General features: G+C 37.8%; 1 protein-coding gene across 4 annotated transcripts in view; it reads left to right on the forward strand.

The window, feature by feature from the left end:
- Positions 1-863: 863 nt before the first annotated feature.
- Positions 864-19,052, forward strand: part of LOC149257055 (B3 domain-containing protein Os01g0723500-like) — a 283,787-nt gene continuing 265,598 nt past the window's right edge. For 3 of the 4 annotated variants that reach the window (XR_016256657.1, XM_089413562.1, XM_089413557.1), the window contains exons 1-2: positions 864-1,523; positions 1,608-1,758. Coding sequence is in view for 3 of the 4 variants with exons in the window: in XM_089413562.1 (XP_089269688.1) it covers positions 1,612-1,758 (147 nt within the window). In the remaining variant the exon portion in view is untranslated. Of the gene's footprint in view, positions 1,524-1,604; positions 1,759-19,052 lie in introns of all 4 variants that reach the window. The other variant, XM_089413558.1, reaches the window with a different exon arrangement.

Consider the following 19,052-nt stretch of genomic DNA (forward strand, 5'->3'; position numbering starts at 1 on the left):
TAGTTTAAAAAATATTATACATGATTGAAGACTTCTACAATGATTTATATTGGTAGTGACTCATATTGGTCTTGTTGATGGATAGAGTTCCCATCCGAATCCGTAATTCATATTAGTCTTGACTATAAATAGAGTTCCCATCCAAATCAGTAATTCATATCAGTACTATTCCAGAAATCTATAACAATATTATAGATTACACATAATTTCAATATAAACAATTTAATATATTATTTACTTTAAAAAAATACTTAATCATTGAATACTTTAATTTAAAAAATCTATACCATAACTCTCATGACATTATGTGAACAATATTGTGTAAAAATAGAATATTATATATTATATTTAATTATTATACCTAATTTCAATATAAAAAATTAATAAATGATTTAAGTTAAAAAATGCTTAATCACTAAGTACTTTAATTTGAAAAACCTATACCATAACTCTGTTAACTCTGTTGACATGATGCTCATATTCTTCTGATTATCAACAATATCTTGTAAAGATAGAAATATATATCTCAAACTGCAGGTTCACCCGACGCTCATGCATAACAAAGTAGAATAAATTTCACTGTAACCCGTAAGTTCAGGAAATCGCTGTGCTTCTTTCTACTTCAATTTCAACGAGGTGAATTTTTGGTTATCTTTGGGAAAGGTTTTTGTTCTGTCTTGTTATTTAATTAAACGTTTGGAAAAATCATAATTTTTAATTATTAAAATTTAAATATTTTAATTTTTTTCAAAATGTTAAATTCATTTTTATATTAACATTATAATTTAAAAATAAAATATCATAATTGTACCGTAAATTATATTCCATTGCACTACACCTTTGAATTTCACTCTACGCACTGCCATCCTGATTGTAATTCCGCGGCATAGTTTCAAATGGGCGAGGCAGCTAAATTTAGGGTTCCTAATAGAAAGACGACCATACGGAGGCCATGATATTTCCTGGTGACTTTTGAGATAGTACGACCGTCTCAAAAATTTGGCATTCGCCCGCCCCTAAATGAGGTGCAAACACAGTCTACCACAAACAATGTCCACTAAAATGCTAGAAGCTCTCAGAAATACATTAGCCTATGAACTTGGAACCTGCGTTTCCCACTACTAAATCCAACCAACCATACGTTATGAAATATGGGAATTGAAGCTCAGAGATGAGAATCAGTCACTGCCCAAGTTTTAACACGACAATAACCCCCCGCAATTATGTGTGTTAGTTGGTTTTGGAAACTTATATTTCAATCCCAACGGATACTTTCTCTGATTGTAATTCAGGCTTCAGCACGGTGCTTTGGATCTGTCAATATATAGGTTGTGAATTCTTTTTGGGTCCTCCATACCCGCTGTGGATATATGCTCTAATGCCCACTCATGTTTCTCAGTTGGCTGCCTAGCCAACTGGAGCAGCTACTTCTCCGAGTGAACTTCTTATAAATCTTGTTTCTTCGCCATTTCGTAGCGCTTGGAGTTTTTCTCTTTAGGGACCTGAATTTCTCAAAGCCCAAGGTATTCTTTGCACATTTCCTGTATTAGGTAGCTGTTGTTTGTAGTCCTGTTAGTTATAGTAATAGCAGGCTTCGTTTTCAGCAGAGTGATGGAGATATATGGAGCTACTGAAGGGGAAGACTTCAAGGCCTGTCTCAAATGCACACAGAGTTGCTTCAATACTCACAGGAAGGGGAGCTTGCCCACCCCTTTGTACTTTTTCAAAGTGATGCTGGGTGATTTTCGCACAGTGCTGGTAAGAATCTATATCTATCTGAAATCTCTGGACAGTTTTCCTTAGTCTATGCATTTTAACTGAACAAGGAGTTGTTTGGTGGTCCCTTCTATGTTAAGCAACTGAACAATTAGCTGTCGAATCATTTTTTTGGGAAACTTGTGTGGTAAAACTTTGACGAGAGTTCTTTATGGCAAACAAACACATTTAACCTTGAAGGCTTGTGTACTCTGTCGGGCTGTTACATAAGAAGCTGTTACGCTTTCCATCAGACAGCTAACTGGAACGTTCCCTGTGTTATAATGTAAGGAAAGGCATAGAAAATGAATAAAAGGACGTACGCGGGGAATTGGGGGAACTGGTTGAGATGGAAGTGCCCACATTCTTTACATCTGCTGTCAGAGAGTATTGATTCAATAGAATTTCATGTCATTTATCCTCCAAAAAATTGTCTCCACAGCCTATTCTGTGAATACATTGGGCAGTCTGCAAAATCGAACCCAGGATCTGTTCCCAGCTAGAGGATGCTCTACAGCTGATCTATATGCCGGTTTAATTTTAGGGTAATACCGTATTTAGGTGTAGATTGACACTTCAACACCCCCTCTTAAGCTACGTTTAAGCTACGTCAGTTAGACCTAGGGCGGAATTCCTGGCTACAACCATGGCTCTCAAGCCATATCAGTTAGACGTAGGGCTGGGGACTTCTTAGGCATATCAGTTAGACGCAGGGCTGCGGACTTCCTAGAGCCAAATATCAGCCATATCAGTTAGACGCAGAGCTGCGGACTTCCTAGGAACAAATATTGGCTTGACTCCATGTCAAAACAGTGGACAGTCTAAGATTCGAACTCAGGACCTGCTCCGAGTTGGGGGGCTGTTCTGCCACCCATTTAATTTCAGGAGAATGAACCATGTTTAGGTGTAGATTGATACTTCGACTCCCCTCCCAAACCACATCAGTTAGACCTAGCGCTAGTTGGTGGGCTGCTTTACCACTGAGCTACATGTCCGTTTAATTTCAGGGCAATGCCATGTTTAGGAGTAGCTTGACACTTCAACTTCCTCTCTCAAGCCACAACAGTTAGACCTAGGGCTGGTGAATTCCTAGCCAAAGGCTCTCCAGCTATTTCAGTTAGACCTATTGCTGGGGAATCCTAGCCACATCCATGGCTCTCAAAGCACAGAAGTTAGACATAGGGCTGGGGACTTCTTAGCGACTACAATGGCTTTGACACCATGTCAGAACACTGGACAATTTAATAATCCAACCCAGGGCCTGCCCCCATCTGGTGGGCTGCACTATCCCTGAGCTACATGACTATTTAATTTCAGGGCAATGCCGTGTTTAGACATATATTGACACTTCGACACCCCCTTTCAAGCCATATCTGTTAGACCTAGGCTGGGGACTTCATACCCACAACCATGGCTCGGATACCATGTTAAAACGCATGACAATCTAAGAATATAACCTAGGACCTGCTCCCAGGCGGTGGGTTGCTCTTCCTTTGAGCTACATGCCTGTTTAATTTCAGGGCAATGCCATGTTCAGGTGTGGATGGACACTACGACAGCCATGACTTTAATACTATGCAAAAAGTTAAAACGTTTGATAGTCTAGGAATCGACCCCTGGTTGCCCGGTGGGCTGCTCTACCACTGATCTACAAACCTGTCTAATTTCAGGACAATGCATATTTAATTGTGGATTAACAATTTAACACTCGGCAGCCCCCTGTCACTGAGAAATTTAGAACCACAATGATGTCTCTCATATTATGCGAAAACATTAGACAGTCTAGGAATTTAACCTAGGACGGGCCCCTGGCTGGTGGGTTGCTTTACTACTGAGCTACAATCCTCTCAAGCCATGACACTCCAACACTCCTCTCAAGCCATGACAATGATTTAGACGCTGGGCTGGGGAATTCCTAGCCACAACCATGGATTTAAGAGTCTGATACCATTTGAAAACAAGGATCTGCCTAGGAATTGAACATTGTTGGCAGGTGGGCTGCTTTACGGCGGAGCTACATTGCCTGTTTGCTTTCAGGGCAACCCCATTTTCAGGTGTGGATTGACAGTCGAATGCATTTTTATGTTTGCTACTTGTTCCTTACGCTATTTATTATCTTGCATCTGTTTTTGTAGCAGTTGGGTCAAGGTGTCATCGACACAATACAGATTTAGATTTGTTCTTCAGTTTGAAGTAGCGTCTTAGCTCTAAGAGCTTTCAAATTCTGCCATGCTTCTGTGTGTTTCAACCATTTGGCAAGGATTGGCATAAACGTTGCTTTTCAAGAGTACCTCCAATGACGTACGTTCCCTGTGGATCAAATAGAAAGATTTTTCCACGAGGTCATCGCATGTAAAATAGCGTGAAATTACAAAAACTTCAGATTAGCGATCGATGACATGGCTTTGACATGGTTTTGTATCGTGATAGTGCGTTGTCATCTCTAGTACGCCAGTACCGAGCCATTTTGATAGCCATTCCGGATATTGTATCCGCCTGCGGTTATAGCTGGAGTCTTTTTCTGATATAATGCAGATATCTTTCTGCTAAAATAGAAGGCAGGGAATAACATTTGATATCTGCTCCGCGGAATCTTTTTTCCCTTGCCTTTCATCTTTCCCGCTTGTTTGTACCTTAAATTTAAAATTTGTTTTGCTATTTGTACGCACTGAACTTTTTCTTCAAACAGTTAGTCATAATAGAGATTAGACTTGATTTGAACCTGTAACTTGAGCAAATGATTCCACCCAGCTCCCCGTAACCCGGGGCACTATCTTGATCACATCATCAGGGTCAGCACTGGGGATGTTACTGTGACTGCCGACAGCATTGCAGACTCTTCTAGTTACTCGGAGTAAGATTAGTCCCTTTTATTTTTACTTTTTTTTCAATTTTTTCAGGTTGTTTTACCTTAAAATTTGTTTTGCTGTACCAACTGCCATCTTTCTTGAAAAGGCAACATAGGAGGAAAACCCAATGCTCTCGTCAGTCACTATCAAGGGCAAAATTCTTCTAACACAAGAAAATTGTACTATCTTCAAGACAGTGTTAGAGAAATTAATTCAGACAGAGAAAACTGGTTTCAAAAGCTTTAACAGTCTTGAGTTAACAAATATAATTCAAAGTGCACTTGAGGAGTGCAAAATAGCAAAAAATAGGAAATCAGAGCAAAATGGCAAGGAGAGCTTTGAAAAACGCAAGAAAGGAGAAGATGAATGTAAAGTTATATAAGCAAATACTAAGAAGGAAAAAAGATGAGTTCATGCAAACAAGGAGAAAATGGCAAGGAGAGCTTTGAAAAACGCAAGAAAGGAGAAGATGAATGTAAAGTTATATAAGCAAATACTAAGAAGGAAAAAAGATGAGTTCATGCAAACAAGGAGAAAATAGTTAATATATTTAAGCAAGAATAATCCAAGGCTTTTTTGGCAGGAACTGCAACCAAAGAAGAAGCAATTTGAAAATAATATTACAACCAATCAATGGTTTGAATATGCAAGACAATTCTATGAGAAAGAATCTGAGGCTTAGCCCCCCAGGATCAAAACAAATTCAAAGCTCTTCACGTTACAGAGGGTGGAGAATGGAATTAAGAAGCTGAAAACAGGAAAGGCAAAGGACTTGGTTGAACTTCAAGCAAAGTATCTAAAATGGGGAATGAATGCTCTTGCACCGCACATCATGGAAATATTCAACAATATCATTCAACAAGGATTTCCAAGAGACTGGACAACTAGCCTAGCAATATCCCTTTTTAAAAGTGGAGACATTAATAATTCATCCAACTATAGAACAATTATGATCAATCCTTTGTTTGCAAAGCTTTTTGGCAACATGGTAGAAAACAAAATTAGTAAGTCGGCAGAAGTAAAAAAAAAAAGGGAAAGAGGACAAGCGGGTTTTAGGCTGAAACATTCTACAGTGGATCATGGTATCACGTTGAGACACATTGTTGAAAAGGTTTGAGAGGACAAAGAAGTATTTCGCTGCTTTGTTGACTTCAAAAAAACATTTGACACAGTCCCTAGGGATAAGTTGTGGCGTAGAATGAAGAACTTGAAATCTCTGTGCATTATAGAGATGGAAAACATTATATGCTCTTCAAAATAGAGGTAGATAGGCAGAGTTATGGGATTGGAAAAAGATTAAAGTGCTTTTTGGACTCCTAGTTTGTCCAGTGATACCATATGGGTGTGAATTGTGGGCTAGCAACACTCTGTTGGAATTTCTAAGCTTAACCGTTAGAAATTCTTCCTGTACTATCTGATTTATTTCTTCCTACTTGTTCAATTACTTAACAAGTTACTTACCATGTAAATATTGAAAATAAATACAAGTACAATATCAACACATACAGATCATCAACTGAAAGTAAACAGGCACACAATTGACACTGTTGTTTTTGGATTAATGTCTCCGGAAAAATCCAATGCGGGAAAACCGGTGCAGCTATTCAGAGGGTTTTATTATTATGCAGTTTTAGAATACAACTTGGGTGCTAGAAATGGCTCACCCAATAGAGAATGCCCTCGGCAATAGTACCTCTCAGTCGGAGACAGATATTTCGACAAATCACCGGATGAACGATCCCATAGCAACAATGCAGCCTCTGTTGCTTTGCGTCACTTTGATAGGGACTGTGTCACCGTATCCGGCTCTCCAGCTCTGAGTCTGCCCCACGAAATCCTCCAGCGCTACCTCTAGGCCCTGCGTCAGCCTCTCTAGCCTCTGCGTCAGCTTCTGGAGCCTCTGCGTCAACCCTTAGACGCTCTGCGTGGCCTCTACCTGACTCTGCGTCAACCTCTCCCGGCTCTGAGCTGATCCTCCTGGTACTAACTTTGCCTCTCTGCTATGTATTCACTGTCCTTCAGCTGCAACTCAGATCACTCACTCAATTTCCTCAACAAACCCTGCCCCAGAAAATCAAATTTTTGATCTCTCTTGGTGTGTTCTCCAACTGACCCTCAAGCCTCCTCTTATACCTTTCTCGTTGGTTTATCAACGGCCGAGATTAAATCTCTAATCAATGGCTAAGATTAAATTTGGCTTGATCCATGACTTTTGGGCCCTTCTAATCCAGTTTTATATTAATACCCATTAATATTTTATATTTCCTAAGTTTAGACTTAGGAACTCCATTAAAAATATTAATTATTTTAATATCATCCAAACCAGTTAGAATCTGCCTAAACCATTTATGGGTCTTGGAGATCTCATGTGCTTTAGCCTCTCCACTAATTTTCATGGCTAGAGCACATCCGATGCTACCCCAAATCAACACTCCCTCTTAACGAGGACTGTGCTCTAGTAATACTCCTCACTGAGTATCACCCTGATCATCAAGCATTGGTCCTTGTGCTGATGCTAAGCCTCCCCGCCCAACATCCTCTGCATTGCTGCATCATGTACTGTTTCCCATGACCCTGCCATTGCCACTGTTGCATCCGTACGACAACTCCGGCATCTGTGCTGTTGCTGGTCCATATACTCAGCACTGCATCTGCATTGCATCCTTTTCTCCTCATGCTGCATCATGCTACCCATAGCACTGCCACTGCTAACTGTTGCACTGTAACCCAGTTACTAAGAAGGAAGTAACTGATCCACCCAACTCTGACATCCCTGTCAAGCTAGAGACTCTCTCGATGCTGAAGCTCCCTCTGCTGCTAACAAGTGCTCCCTCTACTGACCTCTGCGCTACTGCAACAACTCCATGCATCTTGCACCGTTGCACACCTCTCCGTGCCATCCTGCACTGGTGCAACACTCCTGTGCTTCTCGCACTGTTGCAGCCTGCTGTCCTGGGACTCCTGCACTGTAGCACTCTTTGTCGCTTCATCCACATTCGTCTCTACCAACATCTGCCAGTCCTGCTACTCCTCTTCGGGGTTCCCGTAGCAAGGTATAATCAAAGAGGTTGGGTACCTCAAGGATCCTACCCCTCATCGCCTGTAGTCCGTCAGACTACAGCTCGATGTCACCCCACTTCCTCTCAAGTGGCGCATGAGCACTCATGGCACAATCGTCATCCTCCTCGACTTCTTTCTCCACCTTTGTTGGCACTGCCTTCGAGTCAGAAGCCTCTCCCTTACTCTTCTTCCTCGGACACTGGTTCGCATAGTGACCCAGTGCCCCACAATGGAAGCACTTGACCTTGGAGAGGTCCTTCTTTCTCTTCTCCTGCTTTCCCGCAGATACGAGAGCCACATCTTCTTCTTCCTCCTTCTTGATTCTGACCCCTTTTCCGCTACTCCCCGCCTTGGTCACCCATCTGATCTCTTTTTAACGAAGAGCCGCCCATAGTTCCTCCCAATCTGGAAGGCTCGACCTACTCAGTATGCTCTAGACAAATACCTCCCAATCCTCTTAGACTGCGTTCAATGCGGTCTTCACCATCAGTTCCTAATCCGACTTGGCCCATATGGAAGTTAGTTGGTCACGGATCTCCTTCAATCTATCGAGGAAGACATCTATCTGCTCTCCCTTCTGCATTTGGTATGATCGCAACTGATTTTCAAGTAACATTTTTCTCTGCACGGAAGTATGTTGGTACATTTTCTTCAGGGCATCCCACATCTCATTTGCTATGCCCTTCTCGGTAATATGCGACACCACATGATCCTTGATCCCATCAAGAATGATGCACTTCGCCCTGGCCATTGCCTTTTCGTACTTCTCATTTTCAGTTGGGTCAACTAGGATCACTATTGTTTTCAAGGCGAAGTCCTTGATGCGATATCTGTCTAGAATGGACAAGATCCTGGCCTTCTAGACCACAAAGTTGGATGTTTCGTCCAACCTATCTTGATCTCTTAGTCCATTCATGGCCATTATGCTGCTTTTCTTCCGACTCCTCTGAGTCTCTTTACTTCCCTCTTGGAAGTCCTCGGTTTGACTCCCTCTGAGTTTCGATTTCCTTTATGGAAATCCCTCCTCCTTGGTCTTGCCCTGTTAGGTACTATTCTGACCACAGTACCCCACCAGCTTCGCTCCGCAAATTATCTGCAACCTCCTATACCCCAGCAACTTGAAGGACTGAGCCTCTAGGCTCCGCGAAAATCCCAACACCGGTAAAATCTGCACCTCTTGGCCACAGAGTTGATCCTTTCTGACTGAGAAAGATGACCAGGCACTGTGTAGGTCAGGTCTGCTCCTCTCTGCCTCTGTGCTGATCCTCCTCTTGTCTCGAATTGATAATGCAGGCCCTCTGTGTTACCCCTTCCTTGCTGTTTTTTACTAGGAACAACTTCTGTCACTCGGGATAGCTGTTTTTGCTGCTACTGCTCTGCTCGGCTGATGCCTTCATGTAGAAATTCTGACTGTAGATTAACCTGATAATGCAATATAACTAAAGCAAAATACTTTAATCTACTTCTACAATCAATTTGTGGAAGCTTAAAAGATTTGAGCAAGATCAAGCTGAACACCAGAAGAAGAATCAATGCACTTGAAACATAGAAGAATACTTAGAGGAAAGCCTCAGCTAAAAACCCCACTATCTGTTTTATCACACAAGGTGAAAATATTTCAGAATTACACAAAGCCTTAGTTCCCACAGCTAGCCAGCTCTCAATACAATTCTCCTCGATGCTCACAGGCAAACAAGGCTTCTCACAAACCTTCTCGTCTGCCCTCCAAGTCTCCTATTTCCTTGCTCTGTTTCTCCTAGGTGATCCTACTGTTACCAAGTGTAACACTGATCACTCACATTGATCTCACACCTTGTAAAACTGCGCAATCCTCAAGGAACCTTGTTCCTTTTGCATGGATGAGTTTCCTTTATAGGAAAACTCATGCAACTGATAGTAACTTGTCCTTGACATTTAGCTCAATTGGGTCTTTCTCTGAATAGACATGCATGAGTTTCTGATGAGAGAATCCTCAATGATCTGGAGTACACTAGTTGGATGCATGCATGGATTAACTGAGTGAACTCACAATTAGTTCTTCAAACAGTTTGGAACTAATTTAACTGGACTTAACTCAGTTAACTAAGCTAACTAATTACAACTCAAATACAACTCAATCTTGTCTCCTTAATTAAGGGATAATCTCCTTAATTTAAGGGATAACTATTGCATGACTTCAGAAAGACTTCTAACTTGAATTTCTCCAACTATTTAACTCAAGATAAATTAATTAATTATTTTTCAAGCAACTGGTGAGACTAAATTCGAATTTAATTCACAATTTTAATTCGAGGACAAATTAAAATTGGAATATTCTGGATTTTATTTTTATCATTTCTTGTTGCTATTTTCAACACTTCAGTTATTCTGTGATCTGCAACCACGGTTTGATACCATGTTGGAATTTCTAAGTTTAACTTGTTAGAAATTCTTCCTATACTATCTGATTTATTTCTTCCTACTTGTTCAATTACTTAACAATTTATTTACCATGTAAATACTGAAAATAAATACAAGTACAGTATCAACACATACAAATCATCAACTGAAAGTAAACAAGCGCATAAGTGACACCGTTGTTTTTGGACTAATGTCCCTGGAAAAACCCAATGCGGGAAAATCGTTGCAACTATTCAATGGGTTTTATTATTATGCAGTTTCAGGCTACCACCTAGGTGCCAGAAATGGCTCACCCAACAGACAATGCCCTCGGCATTAGTACCTCTCAGTCGAAGACAAATATTCTGGCTAAATCACCGGATGAACGATCCCACAGTAACAATGCAGCTTCTGCTGCTCTGTGTCACTCTGATAGGGACTGCGTCACCCTATCTGGCTCTCCAGCTCCCAGTCTATCCCACGAAATCCTCAAGCGCTGCCTTTAGGCCCTGCGTAGCCTCTTTGGCTTCTGCGTAAGCTTTTGGAGCTTCTGCGTCAGTCCTTAGACCCTTTGCGTCTCACACGCTGGCCTCTCTAGCTCTGCATAGCTCCTGGTTGCCTTTACGTGACCTCTAGCTGGCTTTATGTCAACCTCTCCTGGCTTTGAGCTAATTCTCCTGGTACTAACTCTGCCTCTCTGCAATGTATTCACTGCCTTTCAGCTGCAACTCAGATCATTCACTTGATTTCCTCAGCAAACCCTGCCCTAGAAAATCAAATTCTTGATCTTTCTTGGTGTGTTCTTCAACTGACCCTCAAGCTTCCTCTTATACTTTTCTCATTGGTCTATCAACGACCGAGATTAAATCTCTAATCATCGGCTAAGATTATATTTTATTTGATCCATGACTTTTGGACCCTTCTAACCCAATTTTATATTAATACCCATTAATATTTTATATTTCCTAAGTTTGGGCTTAGGGACTTCATTAAAAATATTAATTATTTTAATATCTCCCAAATCGGTTAGAATCTGCCCAAACCATTTTTGGGTCTTGGAGATCTCATGTGCTTTAGTCTTTCCACCAATTTTCATGGCTAGAGCACATCCGATGCTACCCCAAATCAACACACTCCTGTCTCAAAATGGAAACAAATTGAGAAAATCCAAAAACGCTTGATCATGAGCAAGTTCAAAATAAAAAGTTTAGTACCTTATGAGATAATGTTGAGTGAAACAAGAACAACTCCCATTGAAACAATTGCTATGGTGTGGTTCATAAGATATCTAAAAAAAATTGAGCAAATGAGAGTAGGTAGATGGCCTAATGTTATCTTCAATGAAGGCATGAGTGAAAGAAAGAAAACATGAATGAAACAAAACTACACATGGATGTAAAAATGGAATATCTACTTTAATGCCTGTCCCACAAATAGCAAGGAGCTAAAGGATTTTGTTATGGAGAAGTTTCGTAAAAAAGTATGGGGAAAAGAGTTGGGTAGAAAGAAAAAATATTACATTGAGGAATTCAACCTTGCTTGTGATCTACAACAAAAAGAGCTCATTCGAGCTAGCATTTCGTGGATGACAAAGGTTCTTATTGCTCAATTAAAGACCAACTCACATCAACTTTGGTGTGAAACAGTACGGTGGAAAAGGCGTAAAGAAGCTTGGGAAGAATGGGTGTGTACATTTTGCACCTCTGAGGTTGTGGAATCGGAAAAACATTTCATTTTGGAATGTGATGCATTCAAAGACATTAGAGAAAGTTATGAGAACATGTTAGCATCAGTTTCTTGGCATTATCCTTTTAGCGGGGGGATTGTTGGGAGGTTGGACCAGCTCATCATCAATTTGAATCGGAAAATGATTGAATTGCAAAAAGCGAAAAACAGGGAACTAATGGTTTCATAAACTATTTTTAGTCTCGTGGACCTTAAAATATCATTTCATTTCATGACACTATTAAACCCAGCACTGATGATCTCACTGTGATTGATCGGATTATAAACTCTTGTAGTTAGTTGGAATAAGATTACTCTCCTTATTATAAACTTAAAAAAAAAATGTCTTGCCTTTTTTTTTGATCTTTCCGTATTGTTTCACCTTAAAATTTAAATTTATTTTGCTCTTTGTACCCACTGCACTCTTTCTTGGAATCCTCTCCTAATGACATCATCAGGCCCAGCAGTGGGATTTCACTGTGATTGACGGGATTGCAGACTCTTCTACTTACTTGGAGTAAGATTAATCGCCTTATTTTTAACTTATAAAAAATAGTTTTGCCTCTTTTTTTTTTTATTCGTATTATTTCACCTTAAAATTAAAATTTATTTTGCTATTTGTACCCACTGCACTCTTTCTTGGAATCCTCTCCTAATGACATCATCAGGCTCAGCAGTGGGATTTCACTGTGATTGACGGGATTGCAGATTTCTTGTCACTTGGAGTAAGATTAGTCGACAAAATTAGTCGCTTTTGTCTTATAGAGTGGACGTTAAAATAATTTCATTTCATCTTATCTTTCCCTGGTATTTGTATCTTAAATTTAAAATTGGTTCTGCTGTTTATATACACTACACTATTTTTAGAAATCGCCGATCACAATAACAATTTAGAAAAATTGAGATGGATTTGAACATGTAGTCTAAAAACTCCTTATCCACATCTCTTTCCCTGTTATTTTTACCTTAAATTTAAAATTTGTTTTGCTATTTATATGCACTGCACTCTTTTTGAAACCACCTGTCATAATTGTCATAATAGCGATTTTGAATATTGCACTGGATCTGAACCTGTAACCTTAGTCATAGGGTTCGGTGAACTTGAACGAATAAATTCGAAATTCGCTAAACTTCAAACGAATTTGAATTTATTCGTTCAAGTTCGCTAAAAAAAATGGCGAACTTGAACATCATGGCGAACCCGAATTTTATACCGAACAAATTCGCCGAACTTAAAAAAACACCGAAAAAATCGTTGAAATTCATTTAGGTTCGTTTAAAAAAAATAAAAAATGTTGTTTGCAAATTGCGGCCCCGTGGTTTTCGTTTCATTGTTTGCGGGCACAGGGTTCATTGTTTGCAATTGCGCTCGTGGGTTTCATTGTTCATTGTTCACTGTTTATTTTTATTATCACGATTCACCACAATTGGCGATACTCCAGGCTCCGTCACTCCACAACATAGTGAGCAACAACAACTCTATTGCAATTTTGTGGCAACCACAGCGTACAGGTGAGCCATGACAGCCACAGGCACAGCTCCAGGGCTCCTCTCCGTGACAGGAACAGTGTCTAATCACAACAGATCACTGGTTGTCCTTGTTTCGTTAGGGGTTGTTTATTTGTTCGCTTTATTGATTTATTTCTTAAAATTGTTAATATGATTGTGTTATTTAAAAAGTATTTTTTTACTATATAAATAAATTTGCACCCCTGAAAATTTATTTATGTGTAATTTATATAATTTAAATTTATAATTTTAATATTTTAGAGACTTTTCATAAAATTAATTTAAAAATATATAAATTTTAAAACTTAAAATAATTAAATCGTGAAAAAGCTCTAAAACTTAAAATAATTAAATTATAATAGTTGAAAATTGTAAATTGTAAATTAATAATTTTAATTTTATTATAAAATTGTAGTAGTGTTGGAAAAATTTATATGTAATTTATATAATTTTAATATTTGAGAAATTTCTCAAAAAATTAAATGATTTTTATTTTTATTTTTATTTCTATTTCTATTTTTTTTTAGAGAGAAAAAGCATCATTGTATTATATTGAGACAATATAAAAACATCAAAAGATACAAAAGGGTGGCTCATGGAGCAGCCACGATAGAAACATCGAGGACAGATACAGTACCGAAGGTCCATAAAGAAACATATACAGCAACATAAGCCAGATCATGACATATAGAACTGAGAAACTAAACAGGACAGCCAAAAGGCATGTCATAAACATATCCAGCAACATAAGCCAGATCATGACATATAGAACTGAGAAACTATACAGGACAGCCAAAAGGCATGTCATAAACATCAGCAAAGGTTTAAACCAAAACCATTTCAGAAGAAAAACAAAAAAGCATCAAAATTTAATAACCAGGGATAACGAAATCCTGGACTAAACAGGAATTCTCTTCCTCTTTTACTTCCATAGACCATGATCCAGAGTCAAATAGCAGACCATCCTTGGATAGGCAATCAGCTTGGAGATTCTGTTCATGACCAATGAGTTGAATGGAACAATCTCTCGTGAGCCCCCATAAGAACATTATCTTGTCCATCCAACCTGTCATGAGAGGGCTCCTTATGTGGCAAACACCATTTACATGATCGATCACCTGCCTGGAATTACCAAAGATTGAAATAGCCTGAACATCGAAGAAAACACAGAAGGCAAGAACGCCCGCTAAAGCTTTAGCCTCAGCCATCCTATAAGAGCCTGTTCCTCCATTCCAAGAAATTAGAAATTGAAGCTTCTCGTCCATGCAAATGAGAACTCCGCAGCCGCATATATTTTGTTGTTCAGCACCGGCAAAGAATGCACAAGGGAACCTGTTGAGACAACATTCTTTTTCTTTCGCGTTTGCATTCTTCTTTTTGGGCTGCCTTTTTGGAACTGAATCATAGATTGCAATAATGTGTTGCAGAATAGAATTAAAGGGTTCCTTTGAGTCTTTGAAGATTTTACAATTCCTCCACTTCCATGCGCACCATAGCACAATAATAATGAGAAAACGCCATGGCTCTCTTTGCCCGCTCCACCATTCGAAAGCTGCATGGGTAGAAACAAAAGCAACGTGAGGAAAACCATAAAGGATAGCTAGATCACACCAGATTTGCATTTGCATTGGAAAAACGTGTGGAAATAATTAAATCGTGAAAGCACTCTAAAATTATTTTAAATTACAATAATTGAAAATTAATAATTTTAATTTTACTATATGGTATGTTGTATTTTATAGTTGCGGTAGGTGAGGTTGTAATTTAATTGTAATCCAACCATGTTTTTATATATATATACAATTTTTTTTTAATTTTTGTTTATGTCAAATTTTATGGGCAAAATTTTAAGCGCTGAATTTTATTCGAATATCAAGATCACGAACACGACCCTGGTGACGTAGCGTGTGACCTAAAATATCCTTATCCACAACTTGAGCGGCGCTGATTCCACGTATTAAACTAACCTTGGGAACTTTTTACTTATTTTTGCCATATTTTATATCGAAAATTTATTCTATCTTAAAAAGATATTTTTGACAAAACCTTTAGCGTTTTGCAGAAACTATGTAACAGTATTCAAATTGAAAACTTGCAATTAGAGTCTGTTTATCTTTTATTTATTATGTTGGTTTCTGAACATATCTCTTCTCAGTATTTATTATATCGATTTCTGAATATATCTCTTCCCAATTCAAGTATTTGGAGATTTCTTTATAGAACCGTGGTAAATTTCTAGAAGAAATACCAAGATTCATGAAAAAGTAATAGATGTTTTGAATATAGGATTTTTTATGAGCTGGTGAAGGAAACCTTTCCACGTCAGTTCAAATGTGCTTGTAGCCCAGAGTTTTATCCATGTAATTGGTTTTTTTTTCAATTGAAGCCGAATGGAAATCATAAAACTTGACACATGGCCGTATTGAAAGTTTACATAGCAAAAAGCAAAAGCGGAATCTAAACCGGTTACGATTTTGAAAAAAATAAAAAATAAAATTTTTTTGGTATGATTTTGATATAATTTGATGGAAATTTTTGGAATCCATTTTATAGCCGTCAGTTTAAAAATTTTAGGTGTCCAGGTTTTGTAATAATATTAATCTATTTTTACTATTAAAAAAATATTCAAACACTTTCAATTTCAAAAATTCCCAAAAAAAAATCATCCCCTACTTGAACAAATAATAAAAGAAAAGAGCGCTATCCAAAACTGCAGAGTTTCAAATTTTAACCGAGTATAAAATTGGAAGGTACTTTCAGTCATTTAATTCGCCGTAGTCTTTAACGCGACTTTTTGAAAGCTTTTCCGGTGATTTTTTCCGGTGAAAATCCGGCAGTAATTTATTGAAATCCAAGTTTGATAACTAGTTTCTGCACAATGAAAGCGTCCCAGGGGTTTTCCAGGGTGCTGAATCCGAATATGCAGTTAAAAAACCATTTTAACTGCAACAAATCATGATTTCATCTCAATTTCTTCCGCCGGATTCCGTCACCGGAATCTCAAAAAGTCGCATTATAGACAACTCCATTTAATTCTCTCCAAGATGAACCAACCGAATCATTTTATAGTGTTAAATAAATGAAGAACTAGAATTACTTTCCATTCTTTTTCTTTTTTTTTTTTGTTTTTTGTGGTCGCTTCCATTCCTATATATATATATTTTTTTGGTCATTTCCATTGCTTATGGATTCGTTTTGGCGTCTCATCTTTCCTTGCAGTCAACTTTTTTACATCGTGAAGCGTGTTTCTAGGTAGCTCACTAGGTATTTTGGGTTTATATTATAGGAGATATATGTAATCTAAATTCGATCTGCAGAAATTTTGGCTTCTACCCTTGTGGATCTCCATGAAAATTAAGGAGAATGAGAAAATTAAACTTAGTGTCCGGGTGATTTTTTCAGTGGCTTATTGTCTCATTTTAGTGGTCCATCTAATGAAAATTAAGGAGAATGAGAAAATTAAACTTAGTGTCCTGGTGATTTTTTCAGTGGCTCATTGTCTCATTTTAGTGGTCCATCTAATAATGCTTAGGTATAATGTGTAAATTTGGTGAATTATTTTTTGAGCAAAATGTTTTACAATTTTGTTTTGTTGTTTGGGGTTTAAAAAGTGACATAATGCGTAAATTTGGCCAATTATCTTTTTAAAAGTTTTTTAACAATTTTTTTTGGTTGTTGGGTGGTTTAAAAAGTGATATAAAGAGATAAAAATAAAGAATTGGATAAGAATCATTTTGGATTAACCGAATTGTAAATATTAAATATTAGTATAACCTTATTAAAATATTAATGTAGTTGATATAGCCAAAAAACTATTGCAATAAGAAGGATGTCTTACTGACCACTTTGCTAAATAAAATTTGTTTATATATAAATGAATGTTATAATAATAATGAATAACTTATTAGAATTGGAATAATCTCAAATCTCTAGGAAATTAGTGAGTGGGGAGCCACATGGCACTAATATAATTTTTTTAATTTATTAAAGTCAATGCAACCTAACAAACTCTTTAATACACTACAATGTGTTAGGATATTACGACACATAGGAAATAGTTAAGTATAATTTGGTCTAGTGTAGAGTTAGGTCAAGTGTGCTTCTTTACTATGTACTTTTGTAACTTACAATCTGAGAGTCACGATATGTTCTAGACATGAAGTGATCTGATGGTTCATTCTCTCCTCGGTATTACCGACACTTGATTTGTGGCTTAATACTCGATTGGTCCATGATCTTTATTTAAAGAGCATGGAGGGTCATTTGTAGGGTGATCGTTCATGAGAGGAGCTTATGTAAATTTTCTTTTTTTTATTAATAAATTGCCTGAAGTGGCCATGTTGGCTCAGGCTGTGGACTGTTTCCCTCTTTGAGGGTTTTAACCACGTCAAGAATACTAGTGTATTGATCTGTGATCTATTTGTGAGCGGTGTCCTTTGGTGTTCTATCTAAGGAACTTATTCTGTAAATTCTTACATGGTATTAGAGCTATTTGAAGGCCGCATCCGTTGGTGATCCAAATCGGAAGTCGATACAACTGCATCCGACTGTTGTTGCTTAGATCTACTGTTTCTGACTGCTTGCGGGTCGAGAGGACTGCTTTATTGTGTTAGGAACATCTGTTCTAGTGAGGAGCCCTTTTCGTTTCATGCGAAAAGGTTTCAATGGCCCTAGCTACGTCATTTTTAAGATTTGGAAGTATACAATCTTTATTTGCAGTTTTAGTTATTTATCTCTCTATTTATTTTGGTTTATTTATCTCTTTGTTTTTTATTACCGAATCTATACCTTTCATTTCTACGTATGTTCTTTGCCCCGCGACTTTGTGCGATTTGGGAAATCAGAAACAGAAAGGAAGGATTTTTTTGATGTGTATGCTCTTGTCTGCCGTGTTTTAGTTTGATCTCAGAAAATCAGAAACATTGAGGAAAATATTTAGTTTCCGGCAAAAGCTAACTTCAAGCCATGAGGTTTGGTTTTTTTTGCATGTCCGTGTTGGGTAGTGTGGTTTTTTGTTTTGTAGGCAAAAAGAAAATTTTTAAGTAAGCACGCACCCCAAAGCTTCAGTGACTAAAAAAAAACCCTCCCTCTTTTCCAAAACTTACTAACCTTTTAAACTAGCTCACTTGATCCAAAGTTACTTTATGAGAATAAAGGTATTGGGTTCAAGTCTTTTTTTTTGTTGAGTTGCTTTTTCAAAAAGCACATGTAAATTATGTTTTAAAGTTATTTTATGTAAAAGCATTATCACCCATTATAAAAAGTGAGTCACTTGTAATTCTAAAGTCTCTTTATCTTTTATTTAAGTTACAATTTAGTGAGTAGCTCATAAAATACCATTGTAAAAGTGACTTTCACTTGTTTATAAAAGTGAGTCACATCAAATATTTTTTAAAGTGAGCTAATTAGACTAAGTCTGGAGGGGGAGGGGGAATTTTTTTTAAAATATAACATTATCATTCACTTCCGCACATTCACGCACTTCATCGGCATCTTCAACAACTTTTCTTCAAAAAGCCATAACTTCTTCATTCGGAAGTCGTTTCAGAGCCATTTTTTTTAATCAACTTAATTTTTCGAGATCTTTCCATTGGAACACTTAGTTTTAACATCTACAGCTTCAATTTCTGTTAAAATGGAAAGTCCATGCCAAGCTATTCTTGACAGCACCAACTACTTTCAATGGTGGTTCTACATTGTGGATTTACTTAGAAGTAAAGGTCTTTACAAAATAGCCTCAGGCGAAGAAACTAAACCTAAAGATGAAGATAATGT

The sequence above is a fragment of the Pinus tabuliformis genome, chromosome 6 (assembly GCF_031772625.1).
Source record: "Pinus tabuliformis cultivar Carrire ecotype Pingquan chromosome 6, CPIR1, whole genome shotgun sequence".
Classification (NCBI taxonomy): Eukaryota; Viridiplantae; Streptophyta; class Pinopsida; order Pinales; family Pinaceae; genus Pinus; species Pinus tabuliformis.